This window comes from Falco punctatus, assembly GCF_963210335.1.
Source record: "Falco punctatus genome assembly, chromosome: Z".
Taxonomy (NCBI): domain Eukaryota; kingdom Metazoa; phylum Chordata; class Aves; order Falconiformes; family Falconidae; genus Falco; species Falco punctatus.
Genome location: NC_137586.1, coordinates 67,558,509 through 67,582,682, shown reverse-complemented (window position 1 = coordinate 67,582,682; position 24,174 = coordinate 67,558,509). Strand labels below are relative to the sequence as shown.

The 24,174-nt window shown below is 41.1% G+C and overlaps 1 protein-coding gene across 7 annotated transcripts in view; it reads right to left on the bottom strand.

Moving 5' to 3' along the window:
* SEMA6A (semaphorin 6A) overlaps positions 1-24,174 on the bottom strand; it is a 113,839-nt gene that overhangs the window by 27,438 nt on the left and 62,227 nt on the right. For 3 of the 7 annotated variants that reach the window (XM_080372076.1, XM_080372077.1, XM_080372078.1), the window contains exons 7-18: positions 22,187-22,277; positions 20,889-21,008; positions 19,710-19,798; positions 18,587-18,804; positions 15,616-15,747; positions 12,650-12,805; positions 11,042-11,218; positions 10,177-10,317; positions 10,001-10,081; positions 7,957-8,015; positions 6,126-6,146; positions 5,943-5,993 (exon numbers count right to left, since the gene is read on the bottom strand). In XM_080372076.1, the coding sequence (XP_080228202.1) occupies positions 5,943-5,993; positions 6,126-6,146; positions 7,957-8,015; positions 10,001-10,081; positions 10,177-10,317; positions 11,042-11,218; positions 12,650-12,805; positions 15,616-15,747; positions 18,587-18,804; positions 19,710-19,798; positions 20,889-21,008; positions 22,187-22,277 (1,336 nt within the window). The remainder of the gene's footprint in view (positions 1-5,942; positions 5,994-6,125; positions 6,147-7,956; positions 8,016-10,000; positions 10,082-10,176; positions 10,318-11,041; positions 11,219-12,649; positions 12,806-15,615; positions 15,748-18,586; positions 18,805-19,709; positions 19,799-20,888; positions 21,009-22,186; positions 22,278-24,174) is intronic. The other 4 variants (XM_080372079.1, XM_080372081.1, XM_080372080.1 and 1 more) reach the window with 2 other exon arrangements.

The window sequence follows — 24,174 nt, the reverse complement described above, 5'->3', positions numbered from 1 at the left end:
TGTAGTCTACCATCTCTGACAGATGGCAAGTGGCTCAGGCTACGCCATCACTGCTGGGGAGAGGGCACCAAAACACCATCCACACCAGAACATTCTGAACTCAAACCTGTACAAGTCTCCGAAAGTTCCCTTTTGGCATGTGCACCAAAATGAATTATTTTCAGCAGGACTCAAGGTGCTCTAGGCCTGGTTAATTTGATGTGGAGTAACCATATTTCCCCTTGCTTACTTTCCTGGAAGAGCCTGTCAAAAGAGGGTTTTTTGAAACATGCTCAAACACAAACTAGTAGAATCAGATTATTCAGACAGAACGGCAGATAACACTTTCTTTTCAGATAATGCTGGACCGACTGACAGCAGCCCTCCTTTCTCCTGCCTCCTTTTTTAAAAGCCCAGAAAATGAATTTTCCTTCTTTAGATGTGAGTCTCCCTTGGAGAGGAGTCCAATCATCAGGCTACACTGCTTTAGCATGGACCCTCTCCCCCACTCCTTGCCTTGATGTTGTTTCACTGCTCAGAAAAAAATATTGAGACTCACTGGGGCAGAGACAGAGAAACACAAGCAGCACAAATTTAAAGCCTCATGGACAGAGAAGGCACAAGAGACAGGCAGGTAAAGACTGTGCTCGTGTAGTTTATTTTAAACAGTCACTGGATAAGCACAAAGCTTTCAGAAGCTGCATATGAACAAGGCTGCTTTAAATGGCTTCTAAAGAGATGGCTTTAGCTCTCAGAAGTGCAGAGAGAGCTGATGAACCTAGGTCCCCAATTCCACTCCAGCAATCAAAAATCTAAATGTTGGCCACCAATGCTCCCAAGCTTTTTGATTCACCCATGCGTTTTGCTTTATCTAGCCCTTTCACCAGCTTCATGGGGTAGAACTACTGATAAAGTCAGCAAAATAGCTGTAACTTCTATTAAGATGCTTCTGTGATTTAAAGAACTTCTGAATATTAATGGTCTTGGAGGAAGAAAATGTCTGTGCTCCTCTGTATATTTTTGAGGAGCCCTTTTGATTTACTGTGTAGGACTATATATGGCAGTACTTTGGATTGTGTTTTGCATGGGAGAGGGACACAACTAACTCCTGTAACTGGTACACTTAGCAGGGGAAATTGGTCAGATTTACCGTATTCTCACCAGGAAGCCAACCTTCAGCTACTGCAGCTAATCATTAATGCAATTTAGCTCTGGACCTCAACTAATGGCTTATACTGACAAGGGCACTGGATTATTTTTTACCTCTCATGATAGGAAGTGTAGTTTCTCCCCACTGCCTGTCTTTAACATGGCAAATTAGAGGCTGTATTTTGTTGAAGACAGAGCTTTTAATGTCGGTCAAATAGAAAAGAGAAGCCAAACATTATCCACTTCTAAAAGGTTTCCATAAGCCACAGAATGGCTGGGAGCATTGGTAACACAGTTAGATGGATGATGGACTCTGACCCAAAAGTGCTGCCTACTGCACAGCAATCCAGCAGCAGGGCTGCTTGTTTCCAAAAGGACAGGTAGAGGTCCAGCAACTGAAAACACATGACCTCTTGAAGCAAGAATTATGCTGGAGCGTGAAAGTGTTCACCCCTACACCATTTTACGCTTGTCAACTCCTGTGCTCATCTCCAAGAAATAAGAGAAACAATGGGACAGAGAACAGGCCATAAAATGGAAATTATGAGATTTCTATCTTCTTTTCTCTAAGGACTAAACCACAGTGCCAGCATTCATGGGGTTCCAGTCTACAAGTTAATACTCCAGTCAGCAACCACGATAATGTGTACAATATTTGGTCAGCCTACAAATAGTGCTGCACTCAACATAAGAAAGCAATTAGTCATAGCTTGATAAGGAGGTAAAAGAGAAGAAAAACTTGCCAAGTAGCAATCATATTTTATGCCTGTGTTTGATATACATTTATATGCCCACATCTCTGTCCAGACACTTGCACTTTAAGTGTGCTTAAAGGGGGAATTCTAAGCAAAAGCTGTAAGTATGGTTAAAGAAAAACTTTTCTTAATACAGTAATCTAGAGGAAATATATGCCTAAGGGACACATTTTCCGAAAGAAGAAAAAAAAAAAAAAAAAAAAAGATTTCCTGAACCATATGCTGCAAATACATAGAGAACTTCTTCGTAATGGAAAGCTAAGGCTTTGTGAAGATATTAATGTGTACCAGATGGTCATTAGGTAGAGAAGGGTTTCACACAAATGTAAGAAATCAGTCTATTCGCTTTGTTACTAATGTGTTAGTCTAGGACACACTGAGAAACAACCTTCCACACGTAATCGAGATAAACTTTCTTCCAGCTGATTTTGAGGAAGCAATGCAGGAGCAAATTAGATCTTAATAGCTTGTCCCACTTGTGTCAGAGCTGTATTCTGCAAACACTTACTACTGGGCAGCGGCTGCTCCCGTAAGCAGTATCATTGTGTCCTGTAACTGCCTCAATAGCCAGTCCCACTGGGTGAATTTCGTCTCTGAGCAGAGTGGCACCACAAATGTATAAACTAGTTAAGCTTCCCTCATAAACAGAGAAAAGACTGAAGTGGTAGGCAACCCAGTCCTGGCCCTCTCACACAGAGCCATTATTAAACCTTTACGATGTGCTGTACAGTTTGCAACGTGTACGTAGTAGACTTTTTTTTTCCCCCATTACACCATTTTTACCATACTGACTGTGTAAATAGGCTTTGCTGCAATTTAAACAGGCTTTAGCATATCTGACATGTGGCCAGTACCTCTATGTTAGTATCAGTTAATACCTAAACATCTAAAAAACAATTCTGCCTTTGTTTTAAAACAAACCATCTGAAATTCAGACACAGTGCTTTCCAAACTTCTTTGTTTAGAGCAAACATGTAAAAATCAAAATAGACAGATTTTAAAAATACCGTTTCAGGTGCTTCCATATTTGCAAAAACTTTTCATTTGGAGTGCTGTAATCAAGTAATGGAGAGTAAAAGCACTTAGTGTCTACAGGCACAGATAATGATTCAGAAGGGCTGCACTTCTGTAACTATAGCTCATTCTGAAGTGCACTTGTAAAATATAAGGAGTTTTTTTTCAGGTTTAAAACAAAGACAGGGATTCAATACGTATTTGATAGTCGCTCTAATATGCACAGGTCATTAGGATCTAAGAGGTTAAGCTATCTGCACACTAGCCTATTAATAGCTATAGCAACCTAATTAGACAATTAGAGGGAAAGGCTAAATCAATACTACAGAGGGAGAAAGGACTATGGCTAGGGGGTAAAATAAGGGCCCAATTCACTAAGAATTGATGTTTCCAAAGGTAATTGAAGCTGCTAACAATTTTGCAGAGGAATCTAGCCTCATCTCCTTGTTTTAATATGTATCCCTTGCATCATTTCTCTCTGACCTTCTGCAGCCAGACCTTCAGACTGCTACCTTCTCCATGGGTGTCAAAAGGGATGAACTTGAAAGTGCACTTTGTACTTGTTTACAACTCATCATGTGAGACTGCCCCAGAAAAGGGAGCCCACCTGCCAAATTCTGGAGGCTGATGCCAAGAACACAGACATTAAGGACTTGGTTCTCCTTTCATTCACACTGCTACAGACTGGCAGTAAGTCTGCTGAAGTGAGGTGATTTATAGTGTAGTAAATCACGGGAATCAGGCCTTAAGACTTCTTTTGCAACTGGAGTTTCAGATGCCTTTGGATATATGTAGCCCACGATCCAAAAGCACCCTGATCACTTACTTGGTTGGTATTCTGGTATATTGCCGCATTCTGAGGTTTAATCTATTATGAAGTATCATTTGCTTGTACATTTAACTGTACCCAATAACATTAAAATGTACCATTTATAAAATTCTCATTTTCTAAAAAAAAATTACTCAGAGCAGTCACTACCCTTAGCAAACAAGCACGTTTACTGAGACTGGCTTACTACCTCATGGTGGAATTTTTTTACACGCCTCATATGGAAGATCAATAGAGGTGGCTAGCACATTTCCTTTCATACTTTGCTATGGCAGGTGAAAAGAAAGCCTGGCTGCAGTAATATCAGAAGGGGAATTTATACTGAACTCATAAAAGGAAGAGCTGACTTGCCTATAGGACATGTTACCAGGATGTACTTGAGGAGGGCCAATGAAACAATCTGTGAAAGATGAGGCATGAATGGGAACAAGTGTTAATGTCGGGTCAGCATTTCTCTACTGCATCTGGCTGCAGGGTCCTACATTAAGAGCTGGGCTAATTCATGTAGTCTCTCTTTGGTCTTGACATGCCTGGACAGTAGAACGGACTCCCCTTTGTCACCCGTACTCCTTGGGACAGCAGCTTTTTTCATTCTGTTTCTCACTCGAATCACTTTTCTGCTTTCTTGGTCAGATTAAAATACCAGTTTTACTGAAGTCTCTACTAAAATGGTAGCTGATGGGATCCAGAATGACAGTCCCACAGCTATAACTGTGCAGCCTATGAATGCACTTAGAAGCAGGAAACCTAGAACATTTCTGGCACATCAGCACTGTGCCCAACCGTTTTCTTTATCTTTACATTCAGCAGTACAGATTTTATTATTACTGTTCTTCAATCACTGTTCTGTGCATTGGAAATTTAATAATTTTGAAATGAAAGGAAGTACAAGCTGTATATGCAGATGAAACCATGAGTCTTCCACACATTATGAAGTCTCAACTTGTCTTTGATTTTGTACATTCCCTTCACTGGTTTTCATTATCATACTTTCAAACAAGTTTCACCTGCACATTTTCCATTTCCTGGTAATAAACAAGATGGTAAATTTGATTTTATTTTTACAAATGTTGAACAGCATTACTATGCCTCCTGTTATTTATATCCTGCTGTATCGATTCTGTTTTCTACCTACATATTTTGCAGGTATAAGATGAAAAGATCAATTAAATGTTCATCACAGCTGCACACTAACCTACCTCTTGCTACATTCAGCCACACATACAGTGAATTTTCCCAGCTCTGATGAACTGCTAGTCTTGTACACCCTGAAAGCAACTTCACAAGCAAGCTCCCATACCACATGGAAATTTGCCATTGAGTTCACTTGGAGCAATACCACACGTCCTAGCTTGTGAGTACTTGTCTTTGTTCAGGATGTCTATAAAGAACAAATATTGCAATATAAGTCTAGGTTTGAATTTAAAGCGATTATTCTGTAGTAATTCCTCATGAAGACATTTATTTTGCACTCCAAGTACCAGCCTAATCCACATCCAAATATAAAGAACAAAGCGGTGGAAAGTACCGTGAGCACAGATTAACAGCTGCCTCATGGGAAACTGCTATTCTAGGCTTGCAGAAATGCTCCTCTTCAGCTCAAGACATTTAATTTGCTGTGCAAATCACCCTTTTTTTTTACAGACCAGAGCCCATCTAGGCATAAAGATACTGCAAGGGTGGACAGCATAAAAAAATCACCCTGGAAGTGACAGGAACCTTCAGGAATTGAGGCATAACCCAGTCTCAACTCACATGGGTAACAGATTATTTTTCCTTATGAGACATCTTTCTGTAACTCAGGGATTGTTCTGCTCTTTTCCCTAAGGTATCTCTGACTGGCTGCTGTAGCCTGGACGACTCATGAGTGGGATATGAACTACTATCTTGTTTTCCCTCGTGAACAGATAAGATGCATCACTGTACCTTTGTCTGAGTGTTTAGATGAAGTATGCTCTTAAGCATATCTGCTGTCATACCATTAAAATAGGCTGTATCTGACTTTCATTCAATGGAGACAGCTTTGAGGGAGGACTAGAAAAGAGGGATTGAAAATCAAGAGGTATGACTTGATCCTAGCTATGATTAGTGAATCAGGCCCTCAAAACCAAGACAAAACAAGTGAAAAAGGGTAAGGGTAATGGCTATTTGAGTACAGGAATTAGTAGCTAACACAAGGATCTGGGGAGAATTTTTAAAAACACCCATAAACTGACCATACACTGTGTCGTAAGACATTTCATGATCAGGTGAAGCAGTTGAAATGTCTATGAACGAAATAAATTGGGAAGAAACATTAAATAAAACAAAAGTATGAAAATACTTAAAAGTTTAGTAAAAAGTGATTCCTCCAAAATGGATTTGCTGTCAGTAAATAATGAATCTAAGAACTTCCTTACCATTCAGGGCTACGAAGGAATCTGAAAGACAAATAACAGGGGAAAAATCATTATTTCTCTCTCATTTTTTCTTTTTCTTTTTCTTTTTTGCTGCTAACAACTTTTTACGCTTCAGCTGAATTTATATGTATGTGATTGGTAACCTAGGGACCCAGGCAAAACTAATATTCAGACATACCTGAAAACAATATCTGGCTTTGAAAGTGTTCATGACCAGCAGCCCTGTGCAAGGGAAACCAGGTGGGAAGGCCAGTGTCCTCCCTGCCATGTCTTTCTTTGCAAGATCAAGTCCTAATCTAATGCAAGGCACGACAAGTGATGCAACCAGCAACATGAGTCAATGAGGACAAAACTCACATGATGCAAGAGCACATGAAGTAATAAGATCAGCTGGGTTAGCAGGGAGAGAAATCCACCCCTGTGCAGTATCAAGGTGCAATGCATTATTCAGGGATAAAGAGGAATGTAAGCTGGACATGGGCTTTGTTGCTCTCTGCACAGGAGCATATCTCTCTCCATGAACACAATGTGCTGTTTCTGAATATTTCCTACCCTTCTTTTATACTTAACTGATAATAGGTACACTCCACTCCTGTCTAACCTACTCGCCCAAAGACAGCAGAACTGGCTGAAAAGGGCAAAGCTGCACCAGCTAAGAACTGACCTGATTTTGGTGCTAACCCATTTCATGGGGAGTACAGGAGGTACTATATGTACACCTCCTTCAAAAAAACTTAAGAGACAGTGTACATAACCATACCTTAGGACAGAGACAGAGGGAGATGTGGGGCATGCAGAGGCTGAAATCCTGGTACACTTTCAAGCACAGTGATCACAGTAATAAATGGCTCTTGAACAAGGATGCACAAGGCATGAGAAAGAAGGCTCTGGCTTTTTCCAGAGCAGCTGGCCTGCACTGTATCCCATGGCGCACTCTAGCCCTCTGTTATTTTGCGCTATGCCAGAAGTAATAAGTCTCTCACTGTACATTACTTCCTTAGCTTCAGCAGTTTTATTGCAAATTGCACTGAAAAGAATGTGATTCTTGATTTCATAAGGTTTATAAATAAAATTTGGGTCTTAGAATTAAACCAACCTTAGCAAGAACATTTGGAATGAGAGCTGTCCTAAACACAGATGTTGGTATTCCTGAAGGCTTAGAAATCAGCACGCAAGGTTTCCTTGCATGCAGTGCAAGCTGTGCACTTTTAAGCACCTCAGTGCAAAATATAATTGTTTAAAGACTGTTTAAGCTTCCAACTCATGCTGTCAGTACCTAAGGTTCACTATTAAAATTTTTTAGGCAGGGTCAGTAGCACCTGACCCTTAATATCACTATGTTGTCCAGCCTGTGAGCAAAATCCACTAAGTTTAACAAAGTAGTTGCCACTTTTTGATCCAGATCCAAAAGCTGAAGATATATTTCATTGTCTGCCTGTCCTGCATTGGAATGTAATCCAAGCCACAGTTTACACCAAGAAACCAAGCCACTTCTGTACATCTACATAAACAACCAAACCACTATGGCTAATAAAGACAATGAACACTCAATTCATTATGTCACTGCTACAATCAATATCCTCTAGAACTGAGGTTTTCTCACTACATAAATGTTTTGAAGTCTGCTGTTTTTATAAATCACACCAACGGGGCTATTTTCTTTTAATACATTTAAACAACCGTTTCTTTTCTGAACCTGCATTGTTAGCCACACTTGCTGCCCCTGTGGCTTCAATTGCTACAAAAGAATGCCCGACAGGTAATGGTGATTTGAGGCATTCAGAAGGACGCTGTGACACATGGTAAATAGAGGGTAAAAAGCTTTGCTTACTTTGGCAGTCACCCAGGCCATCTGTATTGCCATGTTCTATGTCCTGTTCAAATGCCAGTCTAAATAATAGAAAGAAACAAAACAGCATGAGTAACAAAAGTCACAGGCACCACCAGAAAGAAATTATCACATGTGCAACTGAAATAAAGTCCCATCACAGAAGTGGCCATTTCTTTGCAACTTCCACAATAAGGCTGAAAACTTGCAACATATACATTCAAGTTATTCATCATTGCTTAATGACTCCTTGGCTTCTGATGATGCTTTTTCTTTTTATTATTACTTTTTTTTTAAAATCCACTGTTGTGTTTAAAATGCCTTGTTGTCAAAGGAGGCAAACAGTTTCATATTTTTTAAACTGTTAACTCTGTAATATATGATGTTATCAGGAGTAAATACTCTCACTTGTCCATGCAGTAGACAAAGTGCACCAACACTTTGATGTGAGAAGGAAGCTAACCCATCGGGTGGGTACTGTGCTAGGAGAAGGCAACCTGCATTTCAGCAATAATTTAGGTACTGCGCTGGACAAGGCTGCAAGGTGTAACGTCCAGTCCACAGAAGGCATTCCACTGAACTCGAGGGGTTCTACTGGAAAACGCTCACAGGCTTTTCTAGATGACATGATTAGTTTAGGCACCTATCCTCTGACTATGATTCTGGATAACTAGTGAAGCTGTTCTCCCAGCTTCCTGAATGGTCAAAGGTGAATGACAAGAGCCTTGTAAAACTTCCAGTGCAAGCCCTAGTCTGCATTAGGATCCTGCCCTTGAGGCGTAATTACCTTTGCAGGGACCTCATTCCCAGCTCTGTGTTCTTAAAACTCCTGCTGAAACTGTCACCTACTCCAGGAGGGCACCTAACATCTCTGTCTCCTGTTGGCTAGTTTAGAAGTCCACCACACATCTTCACAGGTGATCTGGATCCCCTTCCTAAGTGCTATGTGCCAGACACAGAGCGACCTGCCTTGCTCGTCTCTGGACTGAGCTGCCACAAGATGTGCTGCTTCTGTCTCGGTGGAGCTATTGATAAACATGGGAGCTGCCTCTAAGAGTAAGGTATGGAAGTCCCCTACAACTTGCCATGGAAGTGCAAAAAGACTCAAGCTCTTTGGGAATGCTGAGAAAACCTGACAAGGACACAGGCACATTTTAACATTATCCTACCAAATGTCCACTCAGGAACAGTCCACTCTGTTGTAGTAAAGCACATACAGATACAGCACCCCCTCCACCCCCCCACCCCCCCCCCCCCGAAGAAAACAATTCTAATTGAAATAGCAAATTAAGAACAAGACACAAGCACAGGGATGGTAACTCCTCCATTAAATACTGAAGACCTGTAGACCAGCAGAGTTAAGTGGGGCAGCCGAGGTCTGTGTGATGTTTGCACTGTATTTCCACTGCTACCTGGAGGAGGTTTAGCTGTTCCTCAGGGCAGGCAAGCACGAGGGTGTGCCAGATGTGGCCAAGAAATCAAGAGGTCTGAAGTGGGTCTGCCCCTTGCAAAGAGGCTTTAGTAACCACATTTAAACCTTCACCGACTTTTATGATTATAAAATAATTAAATTCTACTGCTAAGCATGGGGAGTTCCAGCACTTCTCTGAATCTGCTTTAAGCTTTTACTGGGCTCTGTGATTCCTCTTAGTAATGCACAGTAAATTAGAAGGACTGGTTTTGTTTTCAGTGGACAAATTGCTTCAGTAATTTAATTTGGATTCTATTGCCTCTTTAATCAGCTGTGATGGCTCCAGTGTGGGCTGGTCCAGACATACTCATCCAGTTCCCTCCTTTCAATAACATGTGGACCTTAGTACAGCTCTTTCATTTTCTTCTTTCTTCTCTTTCAGCAGTTACCAATCAGCTGAGAGTTCACATAAAAAAATGTGTGTGACATTTCAGAGGTGAATGCAAATAAGGTAGAAACAAACTTTTCCCACATTTTTCCTTCCCTAAGAGCCCCATGTTTCAAACAGCTCTGCCCAAGACCCCCTGGCGCCACTGCCAGAGCTTCATGGCCCATCCAGCCAGAGCCATTACTCACTTGGAGCCAAGGACCAGCTGTGTGCACGCCCCACTCTCCTTCACCCATCCGCAGTAAGGGTCTCTTGATGCTATGCAGGCCCTTGAGAAAGAAGAGCACAAGGTGGCATTCATAAGCACTCCCACCTTCCCCACACCTTGTGCGTAGCCTTCTGACAACCACCATAAAACACATACTTTTTGCATTTGCCATGACGCTCGCAACGTCCCAGGGGAACCTTGATGACACAGGTGGAGAAGGCAACGTACAGGGCACTGCTGGGCTTGTCAAGCTGCATGCCCACAATCCGCTTGTCCTCAACCCCTTCATAGCTGCACCTAATTTGGAAAAAAGTGAGATAAGGTTGTAAATGAGTTCTGCTGGGAAACCAGATGAAAACTTAGTGATCCCTCAGGCTGAACTGCCCCCACAGCTGCCCAGCCCTCCTCTCCCCCTCAAACCTCAGAGAGAATTGAACAAACCAAGGAAAAAGAACAGACAATAGCCATGAAAAACACTGACAGACATATAAACAAGTATTAAAAATGCATTGGACAGGGGAACAAGAAGTGGAGAGAGACAGCACACCAGGCAAGCTTTCTGAGTGCCCTTCACTTTCTGTGTTTATTCTTCTCCAGCACTCAAAGTAGCTGAAATTTCTGCATGATTGTGGCCCACTTCAAAGGCCCCTTAGGCATATTTGAGGAAGGCTGGAATGCAGGAAATTTCCCTTGGAGAGTGGCTTGCTGGTTGTTGAGTTACTTGGAGAGGAATCTTCTTTTTTTTTTTATAGGATTAGAAAATTAATCTTCTTTTGCAGAATTTCACTTTTAATTATCCACCAACTGCTGCATAGGATGGGCTATTTTCTACACATACTGAACAAAAAAATCTTACTGCACTGTAGAGACTGATAAGCAGACATCCCCTCCCCAAACAATTTAAAATTACTCAAAAAATTTGGCTTCTTTAACCACTTCCCTTTTCATGGGACAAACCACCCTCTGGGAAATCGGAAGCTCAAAGTCACCCATACATGAGTATGAAGAATCAGATACACACTTTTCAGGATTGTAAACGTTCATCTCCTCCAGGAAAAGGCTGTCATTCAGGAAACCACTGTTTCCTGTCCGTGCCAAGAACTTCAGGATGATTCCCTTCTCTGATCCCAAGAAAACCACGGTGTAGTTCTGATAAGGCCCAGCTGCAGAGTCCACGGCAATTTTGGTCAGGCGGTATCTAGAATAACAACACAGCATTTTGCATCACTTGGGATTAGATTGCCATTTATTTTACCACTTTTTCCACTTCAGATAACTGTGTGGTAGCCTTCTAGCAACCACGTAACATATATCAGCACTTTTCCTAGCTGAATAACCCTGTAAATCAACATAGACTGCACCAGTTTAGCTCCCCAAATGGTGGGAAATTTTTGTGTGTTTGTCTGCATGTCTGTATGTCCAAGAGTTATCAAAAGTGTTTGCAGGGAGTTGAAGGTGTGCTAAGCGTCTGAGGCCATTTAGGAATTATACTTCCAGTCAAAAGCAAACTACTAGCCTGGTGACTTCTTCAGGCAGGGAAAGAAAATCAGCACAGTGCAATTTTTTTTTTTTTTTTTTTAATTTCAAGCTCTGTCACATTAAAAGCAGCAGTAACGGTAACTGATCTACATTCCAATTTTTTGGCAGAAAAAGCTGTGCCAGTGGAATAGTGAGATGCTAAACACCATTTTATCTCACTAAAAATGATCACACAACTGCCACTAAGCAAGTTCAGTACTGAGGTGATATTGAATCTTGGGATGACATAATTTATTGAAAGCAAGTACTGGTGATTCGGTATCAGTTATCTGGCACTGGCGATCAAAGTAAAGTGCTCTGGAGCGACTTCTGCCTTTGTCTTTTGTTGGAGGTACAGAAGCTGACATAAAAATCTGACAGAAGATACCTTACTAAAACTAAGTCAGCCCCTTCTCAAGCTAAACACTGCCTGACACAAAACTCTACCCTTGTATAGAAGAAAAGAGGAAAATACAGCAAAATTAGTCACATTATTTTGTTCACTACTGGAGGGTAGATAAGTAGTACAGTGACCACAGCAGAGAGTGGGAATGTATTTTAGTAGGAAAGGGATGGTGTATTTGAGGCTTGCTGATTTATGAGTCTTTGTTCAAATCTCTTCCTTATTATTTTTTTTTCTTGTTGCCACAGAAAGGATACGGATTATGTGACTACTTCTGCCTGTGCACTTCTGTAAACATTAAAACATACCAGTACATAACAAGACAGACATCTTCATATCCTGTGAACATATCCTGGTAGACATGTTTGTAGCCTGTGTACATATCCCTGGGCTGTCTGCTGATCCTTGCCCAAAGTTTTCGACAGAGCTGTCTCAAACCCTGACCCGCACACCAACAGGCGGGTCAACCTTCCCTGCACAGCATTTCCTCCAGGATCCGGTTTCAGCAGTGTGGTTGTAAAGGAGTTTTTTTCCCATCCTGAATGCTGCTCAGGGAGTTCAGCATTTGTTCAGCACTACCATCATTCCTACCTGGATTCATGCCCAGCGCACCAAGGATGTTTACAGAGTTTGAGAGTATCCTGAGCAAGACTATTGGTACCACTTGACAGCTACAATGAGGACGACAGTCCGCTTGAGGGTACGTACCTGACCATTGTTCTCAGGAACCAAGGTCGATTGACAATGGAAGGTACAGCCTCGTCCATCAATGGATGTGTTTTGATAAAGTTCAGGGTATCATCCGGGAACTCATTAGAGGTTACATATTTTTCTAATGATGTAGAGCCAGCACAGCAACCAGGCCTAAATAAAACAAGAGAGTAAAGCCAGAACACTTATTTGATGCCTAGGGCAAATCTCCTGTAATGAGGGCCCTCAGCCTTGGTGAAATCTGATGTGCATTACAAGGGTTTAAATGAAGGACTGAGAAGTCTAGTGGACTTGTTCAGCCCCTCAGGGGGTGCCTAAAATCCTACTCTGTCCTCCACTCAAAAGGACTTAACATGCCACCTAAAAGCACAAAAACATTTCTTCAGCAGGAGTGTGACACACACAGTTTGTAGTTCATCTGCTCACATGGAACCTAATCACTGCATGTCTGCATCTGGCTTGATGCTGCCCACTGGCACAGGTGCTTTCTGTTCTGTAACTTGCCTAGTTGACTGCTCTTTCCTGAATAAAAGCATCCCCTAATATACAAAAGGAAGTTGTTGGGGTTTTTTTTAGCCTGTGTGAAAGAATGCTGCTTTCAGTCCTGTCTGGTAGAAAGCCCGCTATTGGTGAAAACAACCCAGCAAGCATCCATGTAAACATTGGGTTTACCCTTCTTTCAATTTAGATGAGATGATCTGAGTATGGTAGCACACTGAGGAGTTTCACCAAAATGTTATCAACCATTTTTTGACAATTTAAATGCAAATCAGCTCACCATATTTGTAAAATCTACCCTGCTCCTCAGAGATAACTTAACCTTCCTGCTGGGGCAGGTCACCTCTACAGAGGAAGCAGCAAAATACTTTGCCCATTATTAATATTTTGTGGTTTATTTTCTCCAATAAAAGGTCTGTTTGATCCCATTTCCTACAGCATTATGATTCTTCAAGCCTTTGAGCCACTGTAAGATGGGAAGATGAAAGATGAGCTGCCCACTCACAGATACACTGCAGTGTTCAATTTTCATCTGCTCTGACATGGATAGAGCCACTGACATCAATGGAGTAATGCCAGCTTGCACAAAATATAGTGCTGGTCCTATCGTATCTGTTGCTCTGATTTAGGTAAATATTCAAACCTTAGGTAACTAGATGTTATGTAGGAAGGTAGCATAGGGCTGGAGGGGACTAGCTGGGTCAGTGAGTCTGGTCCCACACAGCTGCACAGTGAATACTACATGCAGAGACTGTGTGCTCTGCCTCTTCATATCCAAAATACTTCCATTGTCTTGCAACTGCATATAGAATTAGTGACAGAGAGTGAGAAGGAGAAACCAAGGTCATCACTGGTTTCCTCGGTCCTTGCAAGGGTACTGATTCATGACATACCCAGAAAACTCCAGGGAACAGCCTACACCCTTTGTTAAAGTGGTGCCCAAGATTTTTGTATATCTAATGTGGAGGCCAATTTCCTCCTAAATACTAATCACATGTTTGAATTAATCCTGTTTCAATCTCAAAACTGGTTTAATCGAGTAAATGTAAAACCTTGTAAACACTGCTGTGCACCTTGGCCAAAAAGGGAAGCGAGGCTCCTGAAAGGATTCGGTATATTTCTGAGAAATGTTAGGATCAATAGGAGCACTAATGTTTCTGCACCATACTGAGACCGCCAAACAAAAATGACCTTATTTCAAAGGCGTCTTGTGCCTCTCATGCATTTCAACATGAGTTAGCAGTAATGATTATTTCTATTAAGCAGATTGATGGGCAAATGTTACATAAACAGTGTTCACAAATTCACTTCATGTTATCGCCTGCTGGCTTAGAAGGAGCAGTATTATCCCATCTTCATCATAACTGTTTGACTGCTATTGGCTCATCCCACAAACTCATAATGCAACTTTCCTTTCTTCCTTCCTACTGAAAGACAAGGTTTCTCTTTCTCCTTTCGTCCTGCCAGGCCAATACTCTTTCTCCAAGTAAGTTCCAGACTAATGAACTTGGAGCCCTCGCGCAGCCTTGCACTACAAGGCAGCCCACCATGTCAGTGAGTTGTTGAAACACTGCAAAAAGGAGAAGAAAATCCAGCAACAGGATTTTGTAGCAGGCCAAATACAGACACAGAATTTACCAGATTTTTCCAGTCAGCTCCAGGCTTCTCTTGAGTGACAACTTCAGAATAAAGACAGCACAGGAATACTATACTCGGCAATTCTAAAACATGATGGGCCAAATTTGGATTTAGGCAGAAGCTTGGTTGCCACCACAGAGCTTCAGATGCATTTTTTCCTTTGAAGTTATGTAAGATACCACAAACAATGTAAAACGTGCATTAAAGTGGTAGAGCTTGGCCAAGACAAATGAATTTGCTTTATCTACACTCATATCAAATTCTCGGAGCAAAACACCACTGGTGTAAATGAGTTAACAAGTGGCTGTCAATGGCAACTTGTACGAAATGGGTGCTTGTAAATACAAAAGAGAGTGCAATAGAGAAGCCACATGCAAACCAGAGGGAAGCGGAAGTAGTGAAAACAACTCATAGGTGGAATGTGGTAAACCTCCATTTTGATGGAATGCTGGTTTTTTCTCCCCATGTTACATTGTCTGTGGCACATAAATCACATGTTAACTGCAGAAGAGCAAACCACAGAACCGGCTTTGTAATGAGATATATCCGTTACTGAACCAATTTGCAACAGGTGTGCAATTCACACTACTCTTACGGGATAGATTATTCTGGACAAGTGGATCTGACACTGGCCTGATTTATGTTACAAAATTCTTGTTTAAGTGGAAAAATCCTCACTTGTATACCTTAGATCCAAATGCAACTCAATTTCTATTTTACTGTTACAACACCTGTCTTCAACTGTACCTGCACAAGGCTGTTCAAATTATCAAACCCCTCTGTTCTGCATGCAGGAACAGAACAATATCACTATACTTGAAATGTACCTGGGTTTGGGCACTCTTTCATCAGGAACTGGTGTCCATGTGGAGTCTGGAGACTTTTGTTCTTTGAATCTCCCAGTAAATACATTGGCGATGTCAAGCATGTCATAGGCACAGACTGCAGAGCCGGGGATGCTGCAAAGTGACATTTCCCAGAAATTGTTACTCATTCTGCAGTTATGCATAAAATCTTGAGTAAAAAGCATGCTGTATAGAAGTCTTCCTGTCACAGACTACTCAGTCCTGAACTCTGTAACCTCTGAGTATTGACAGGAAAAGCCAGCCCCATGGAAAAGCCTGAAATATACCAATCAGCAGACAGCTCCTGCCAGTATAATTTGTTTCAGAGCCTCTATAGCATAAAGTACTTGCAATAATCTTGAAGAAGGGAAAGAATCTTGGAAACTCTGGGTACCACTGGCAAAGCATGAGGAGTAACAGTCAGTTTCATTCAGAGCCCATTATTTGGAAACGTAAGTTCTTGTAAACCACAACATCTCTCAGTATTAATTATTACAGTCCCTGTCATGCTTCAGAAATAAACTGCAGACAGTTCAGAAGTTGGTGTTGATCAAATTGGGAGCAAGCTGCAATGTGCCATTGACTTAGCATTTACATGTTATTACTTGATCCTCCCACAGCCTGATCTCCACCAAGTTTTCCCAACTGAAAGGAGTTAACTATGCTAAGGAATTTGCTTAACTCAATGAGGTGTAATGAGCTTATAGAAGGAAATTCAATTTTATTTTTAGTTCATAAAGTTGTAAATTTCAACATCTTGATTACTTGCATGCAACCGCATGACAGCATTGTTTAAACGTAATTATAGCCTTACCTATACACTTGCTAAAAGGCTTACAGGTTTCCCATGGTCAGTCACTTGGAAGCATGAATTATTCATTTGTCAACTTTTCATTTTTTTTAAACATGAACTACTGTATTTGTGTTTGACTTTTACTGCTTGATTTTATCAGGTAAATATCATGAACCCAGCTGGCTGAGGTTTTCAGTCCTGCTTTTAGCTAGTAGGTTATTATACACCAAAGAAAAAATGTAGGAACTGTAATACTGTTACAGAGAATAAAACTAAACTCAAAAAAGTAAATAAACTGATACAAAAATAACTGTTTGAATATTAAAATGTTTCAAAATGCTTATTACTGAATTGCAACAAGTAAGGAGACAGTATTAGTCTTAACTTTGACCTCCACAGACTGTGTTTTTATATGGAAGGAAAATTCAAAGCTTTATATTAAAGTGGTAATAAACAGACAGAGTTTTAAATGGAGGCAGTCACATGTATGTGCATGTAAGAATTGGTCGAGGGTGTATTTGGCCACACACACGACCGCACCCTAAAAGACAGCTCAGGATCCACTCCAGCTAGATCTTGCACTTTGCTGAATTAAGCCCTAAAGAGAAAACAATCCTAAAATTTTGAGGTGTGCTATACAGAACTAGAAGTGCTGAGAATTGTGCTCAAAACACAGTGATGGAGGGATCCCTCTGTTGAGAAGACTGCAACAGCTTCCACTTCTGAGGATGGCAATTCACAGGTCCACAGTGTGATAAAGCCATAAGGACAGAGTACTGTGGGTCACAGCCAAGCCATCTCCCAACCACTGGATTACAACCCATCAGCAGCTCCTACACTGGGTGACCTCAGGTATACTGAATGTCTTCCACCTCACTCTAAGGGGAAGCTTTGTTCTAGAGATCAAAGATATTTGTTGTGGCTTTTCCTTAGTGAAGGAGGAATGAGAGATGCATCCACGTCAGAAGCAGGTCTGTTAACGGGGTGTCTCCAAGCCTATGTGCCTTCCTGTCATCTTCAATGTCTGGCAAAAAATGAGGCTTATAAAATAGTATCTTGATTTTAACACCAAGTACTTAGATGTCAAAATGCAGGGTTTAAGGAAAAGTACACCACACAAAATACTGGCGGAGCAAGAGGACAATCTCCATTTTGAGATAAACTCAAAACACAACCTATTTTCTGATGCTGAATCTGTTTGTTTACTTGTTTTTATTAAACCAGTTTGCATAAAAAGAGATCATCTTAATTTAAGCCTGTATTTCCTATTGGTGGCATAATTATTCCATAGCAGTTTCTATCGTTTTGATGTCAAAAGCAGTGATTACACATTACACAGCTGGGCTTACTCTTACTTGAAGTCAGTTCTGTGCATGACCTCACTGAGGTCAGGCTTTGACAAGAGGTGGCAAGTGTACAGCAAAACCAGATGAATTTCAGCAATAAAGTTCCCCTTTGAGCTCAAACGTTACTCTGTGAAACAGCAATATATTTTTTAATTAGAATGCTACTATTTTTTTTTAACTTCTCTGGCAGATCTCACTAATTAGATACAGTTATTCTTCTAATAACTTCTGGAATAATATGTTATAATGTGTAATTGTAATAAATTCTTTTCAGATGAACCAATGCTTTTAGAAAACCACACAAACAATGAAAGACAGGTGTTCTGGGGACCCTCCTCCCCAGCCAGCAGGACAGCTCAGGATCTTGGCTCTCCCAGCAGAAAATGCAAGACTCAATAGATGCATGAAATAAAGGGAAGGAGTACTAACGTGGTTCTTGGGGATTTAGATGTGAATAGGACACTCCCAGTCCTTTCTCTGTGAGAAAAAAAATACCACATTTTCTCTTTGGAATAGCATTCTGCAAGTTACATGCTGCACAACTTCTTAGTGGCCAGTCTAAATTATTCCCATGTAAAGAAAAGTATGTCCAAGGAACATGCCCAGATAGTAAATGGCTGAAAGCTGCTCTAAATTAGCAGATACAAAATGCAGCAAGTAATAACAGGGTATCTTAAAATGAAACACAAACTATCAGTAAGCGCATGATACATAATAATTACATTGTATGAGCAATCAATTCTTGTACCTTTAAAGTAAAAAGAACCTGCAGTGAAAAGCAAATCATAAAGGAAAAGGTTATTGCACCTAATACCTATTATATGGAGTGGAGAAGGTTGCTAAAATAACATCCCGGCCATTGAAATGGATAACATCTGTAACTGCCTGCAGTATGTTAAAGTAGAAGTGTGAATCGCCAGGAACTGAGCAGTTCAAACGAGCCTTGAGAAAGGAAGTCCACTGTTTTTCCAGCACTCTCTGAGATCCTCCCATGTCATTTTTGCACACCTGAGCCACCCTTGGGAAAACTACCTGGAAGAAGGAGAGCAAAAATAATGGAGAAAATGAAATGTTTGTTTGAACTAAAGACTTTGCTGGAATTCTGGTTTTAAAACATTTTGAATAACACAGCAAGGTGCTTAATTTAATCCCACGTTTCCATAACCTGTGACGAATAAGAAACAGAGAAAAATGCAGCTTTGGAACAGTGTACTATAAAAGATAAGGCTGTGGCATTTACTATACAGCCATAAATCCTTCAAGAGATCTGTTCTCAACCCATATAAAACTCATTTCCATACAGACTGCTTAGCTTTCTATTTCCCCAAACAAAAGCACATTTTATATTCACAATCCCTGCAACCCACACTGCCTGCTCTGACTCTTGTGTTTTCAGCACTTTAAAACCTATGCAAATCTTGCTAGGCTTTTCTTCCTGCCCTCCACCTTTGTGACCCTGGTCAGCTTTTCTGACTGCTTAGGCAGAAAGCTATTGTGAAAATACCAAAAATGCAGTAAGTGTTTAATTATTCTTTGCAGAATGGCAGAGCACAGAATTCCTGCCCCTGTTTACACAGTACTCCAATTTAGATTTCTTAAAGAAAAATATCTCCCTGCTTTGGGATCCATTTTTAACAATTAGCTACTATGCTGAACTAACTACATTTGCCTTGTTCTTTTTACGATTTGAAAAAGCGATTCCAGCATACACCATCACTGTAAGAAACAACCTCGTTTCCTTACAAGACAGTGCAATGTTTCACTCCAACCAACCTTTTGGCTTGAGCGATAGGAATCTTCTCAAAATTATGACCTTGTCATCATGATTTATGGTTCTTATTTCAAGGTCACTCCTAACAGCATTGGTCCAAGAATAGCGTATGTATTCCTTGTCCTGAATCTGACAAAGTCATTCAAGGCAATGTTTTTGCCCTTACCTTTCCCATGCTGTTGTACTCCACTGCTATTTCCCGGAAGAAGAAGTAAATGTAATTGCCATAGTCCACTGCCTGCACAAAGTATGGTTCTATAAAAAAACCCAAAGACATCCTATTTAGGTACCATGTACAGCATATAGCGTGCAAAGAGAAGACAAATACATTTACACTAAACATCCAAAGGTAAAATGCCCACATTAGGCAAACTGGCTCAGTTTCCAGAACTAGCAAAATCACCACCGCAGAAGAATCACTGTCGGGACAGTATGGCTGGGGACAAGTCTGTGCAACATCATGGCAAGGTAGTTAAGTGTTTGTCACTAATACACCTGCCCTGTGTGGAGTACGAGGAAAAGTAAAGACACTATATATAATGGCATGCCTGAGTGGTCCAAGCAGTGCTCTTTATGGCATGCAGGCTGTGTGAGGAGGGAATAACAAACCATGTAACTGTTTCTGCCCACACGTGTCTGTAGCAGCAAGTAAAATGGGACAGCTAAAGTTGACACCTGGCAAAACATTTCTGCATGCAGAAAAAGACTTCAAACTATGGCTTTGCTCACTGTTAAAATCACTCCAAATGGTAACTACTCATAACGCCTACGTGAAGCTAAACTACACTGTTCTTAACAATGAGGGCATTTAGAGCACAGAAATTGCCTAATTCAATGGCAGCTGTACAGTCCCTAAGAACCATAAAAGAAAGGCTTTATGCAACATTCCCATAATTTTATTTTCATTCCTCTTAATGAAGGATGAATTTTATTTTCATTGTTCTTCATTCAGTCTTAATGTTACAAGACAAACCCTCTATACTTAATGAGGCTTTCACTGTTACCTAACACAGGCCTGGGGCAGGAATATTTTCAAACAGAGCCCAAGCACACCGAACTCTGTAAGTTCCAATCTTTACATCCAACAGCTGTAAACTGATGGATTTCAGCTTGGAAAGCTGGCTGGAGTATATATCCTGATCTACCACGCTCACAGTTTCTGTCAGGTCCAGTAACTGGGGGTCAGGAGGAGAGGGGAAGAAATAAACAGATCTGTATAAGTAAGTGATGCAATCCAGTTCCTTCTTTCTGCCAGAAAGCATTGGCGAAATGAAATGACAGAGAGGTCTGTCAGTAATCCAAGACTCTAATCAGAGATGCTGCTTTTGTCATTTTGTTTATCTACCTTTCAACCACTTTGAGTCATGTTTAACTGTCCGCAGAGTTGGGCTGTCTCCAAGGCTCCGGTATATGACTGCATCTATTGCAAGGAAGTCGGTCACTGTGGCAGAATACAGCTTTCCCTCTGGGGAGGAAGGAAAGAAGAAACAAGAAACAATCTCCTTAGGAACATGGCAGGGAAAAAATCCAGCCAGGTAAATGGGACTGTGCACTGATCTAGCAAGTCATCAGTTTTCAAAACAGTAATTTCAGAGGGATGCTGTGGGAGAAGAAATCTGAAGGAGTAACTCTTCTCTGGCTTGGGTTAAGTCATACTGAACTAAAAACCAAACTGCAACCTGCTATAAAACCTCTCCTTTGTGAGGCAGCTGATGCCACCTCAAACACACTTGTGCTCAGTATAGCCCTTTGGCCACAGACTTTGTCAAGTGGCTGAAGTACCTGCACACTCTTATATCTTCAGATGAATAGCTAAAGTGTGTCCATGTGAGCACCAAGGCTCTACTTTCTAGCATCACACCTGCTGAGGAGGACTGACATTATCATGGGTGACTTCTGTATTATTCTTACCACCTATTGTACAGCCAAATCTAAGAAAAGATCAGCAGGGTTCACACTAAGAGAAGTTCAGTAAAGAAACAATTAAATCAGGAATTCATGAAAAGAAGTACAAAAATACCACACAATCAACAGCCCAAATTGACCCCATTAGTAAGCAGTCACTTTTTTTAACTATTGTCATAGAAATCACAGTATTCTGCTGCATGCAGCATAAAACACTATTAATCAACACACTTCTCTCCTTTATCTACAACAGCTGGTAACACCACATTGAGATGTTTTCTGCTTTAAAATAAAATCACCTTCCCTTTCCTTCTAGATCTAGAAAAGGGCACATCACAGCATGTTCCCTTACTTTCCTTTATTACTAAGGTTAACTTAAGCTTAGAGTTATTAAAGAGCATATCCTGCCCACTCCTCATTAAAGTTCACACAAGCCTTGACTTCACTTCTGTAGAAGCTGCATGCAGCCAGAAATGCTGCCTTACACTGGTCTGGCATCATATCACCATGAATCCAGGAAATACTGAAATATTGAACCAGGAAACTGAGGCTTCAGGCAATGTTTATGGCAGTGAAGTTAATCCCAGAGAAGGGAAGACTTCTGTGCTAGTGATTTCATTATGCTCCCTATTTTTAGTCATTATCCACTCCCTTTGCATTCTGGACTCCAGAGACACAGTGCTATGGCAAGCCTGGACTGCAAGACAGAAAGCAAAAAGTTTATCTCCACCACTTTACCTGCGAACAATGCAACGTTGGCATGCTTTGCGTCATAGGGGCACCTGGCCATTCCACTGAATTCATCTCCCAGGAACTCCAGGGTATCCATCTGGAAAAAGAGATCCTCAGCTAGAGAAACAAAACTTCTTATCCAAGATGAGGTTTATGACAGTGTTTCTTCTTTTCTAGGCAGGGAGGAAGGTCCTCAGTCTCTAACTGTGCTCCTGACTATGAATTAAAAACCTGATAAAACCCATAGTGTTAAATAAAATCAGTCCGAAGAAAGTGTGTCCAGTGAGTCAGGCACTCTTTTGGAGCTAATCACTCTTACCCTGACACATTTTACAAAAGTCTTCAGTCTATATTTTATCTGTACACAAGCTTCCTGTTGAACTGTAGCAGGGTATGTGGTCTGTGGTTCTGGCAAGGGTTCAAAATTTATCCTCAACAGTGATCCAACAGAAGCGCTCTTATACACAGAAAAAGACTGCAAGCCACAGTAGTCAGAAGAAACAACACTAGGACAATTATCTGTGTGTGCATTTTTCTCCCCAAAGTCCGGAGATCCTTCTGCTCTAGTCTCAACAGTGATGCTCTCTTCCTTGATTTGCATACTCAGAAGGATGCTCTTCAAGTCTTACTGTATCAGTTGGGTCTGTGTCACAGAGAAATCCTCTTACCATCAGGCAAGAATTAATCTGTGCTGGAATTGTAAAATCTGAAGCTTAAGTGTAACTCCTGGGAAATAAATTCACCCTGGGCACTGATAATGATACAAATATACAGATCAACTTTATGCTAAGTTCAAATGGGTTTAGTGACCTACGGGGGAAAGGTACAGCTCTTACTTCTTTAAGAGTCTTATACTACTGTAGTTTGGGAATCATAGAATCTTTCTAGCATATTCAAGTAACTTGAGCAGCTCACACTGTGTAAATTACATACAGTACAGATTCACAGAGCATGAAAACTAACCCACCCAGCATCATCTATTACTCCAACCAACTTTTAGCTTGTATGTTACAGCACCCAAGTCCTCCAGTGGACAATTTGTCCCTGTTTGTTTTCTGTCATGTATCCTTCCTGTCAAAATCTACTCTGAAGGGAATTAGTTGTGTTTACTCAGGGGCTGAAAAGGATTTCATGTGATAGCAAGAGGAAACGAGTTACAGTCCTGAGCAACTTTCCCTGCACTGAGCCCCACACCCCAGGCTCATCCACATTTCCACTGGCAGGGTGGAGGGACAACCCTGTTTTCCGTTTGGCACATCTTTAGTGCTCTTTCTAAATAATGCAGAAATACGTGGAGGAAAAGCCCACACAGGTGTTGGGAGAGACCTTCTGCTGACTCCCCGAGGCACTACTAGCCAGCCCCCACAGCTCAGCAACAGGTGAGGCAGTCTGCAGAGGCCATGCATCACAGGGAATGAAGCACCTGCAGCAAGGGTAAGGAGAGTCTTTTATATCCCTTGCATCAAGATGCCAATGAAATCTGTATTTGTATTAAAAGACAGCTTTCTAGAAAGGGGGTTGGCTGAGATTTGTTAGCTGCATTAATGGCATTGAGAACTGAAAAATGACAAAATGTGCTGGAAGACTAGATACAGTGCTGAGACCGAGAAGCTTCATTGCATGCTAGGAGCAGGATGCAAGGAAAGGAAGAAAAGAAGAAACGGCTGTTAACAGAGAAGCTACCTGTACCACACAGTTATCATGACGCAGGTTTGTATTTTTATTCAAATTTGATTCTTCGTCCACAGACTGAAGACTACCCTGAACTTCTCTCCTGTGCGTTTCCCAGACTACAGCCATCACAGTGGCTACGCAAGGTAAAGCAGCATTGCAGAAAAAGCAAGGAAGAGCAGCAGTCACAGCAAATACCACAAAGGAAGGAGTTTTCCTGGATGTTAAGGCCTTGACTTTGTTTTTTACAATAATTCTCTACCCAATAAAATGAATGAGAATTGTGCTGTGACTTTATCAGAAGCAGCACTAGCAAAGCTGAA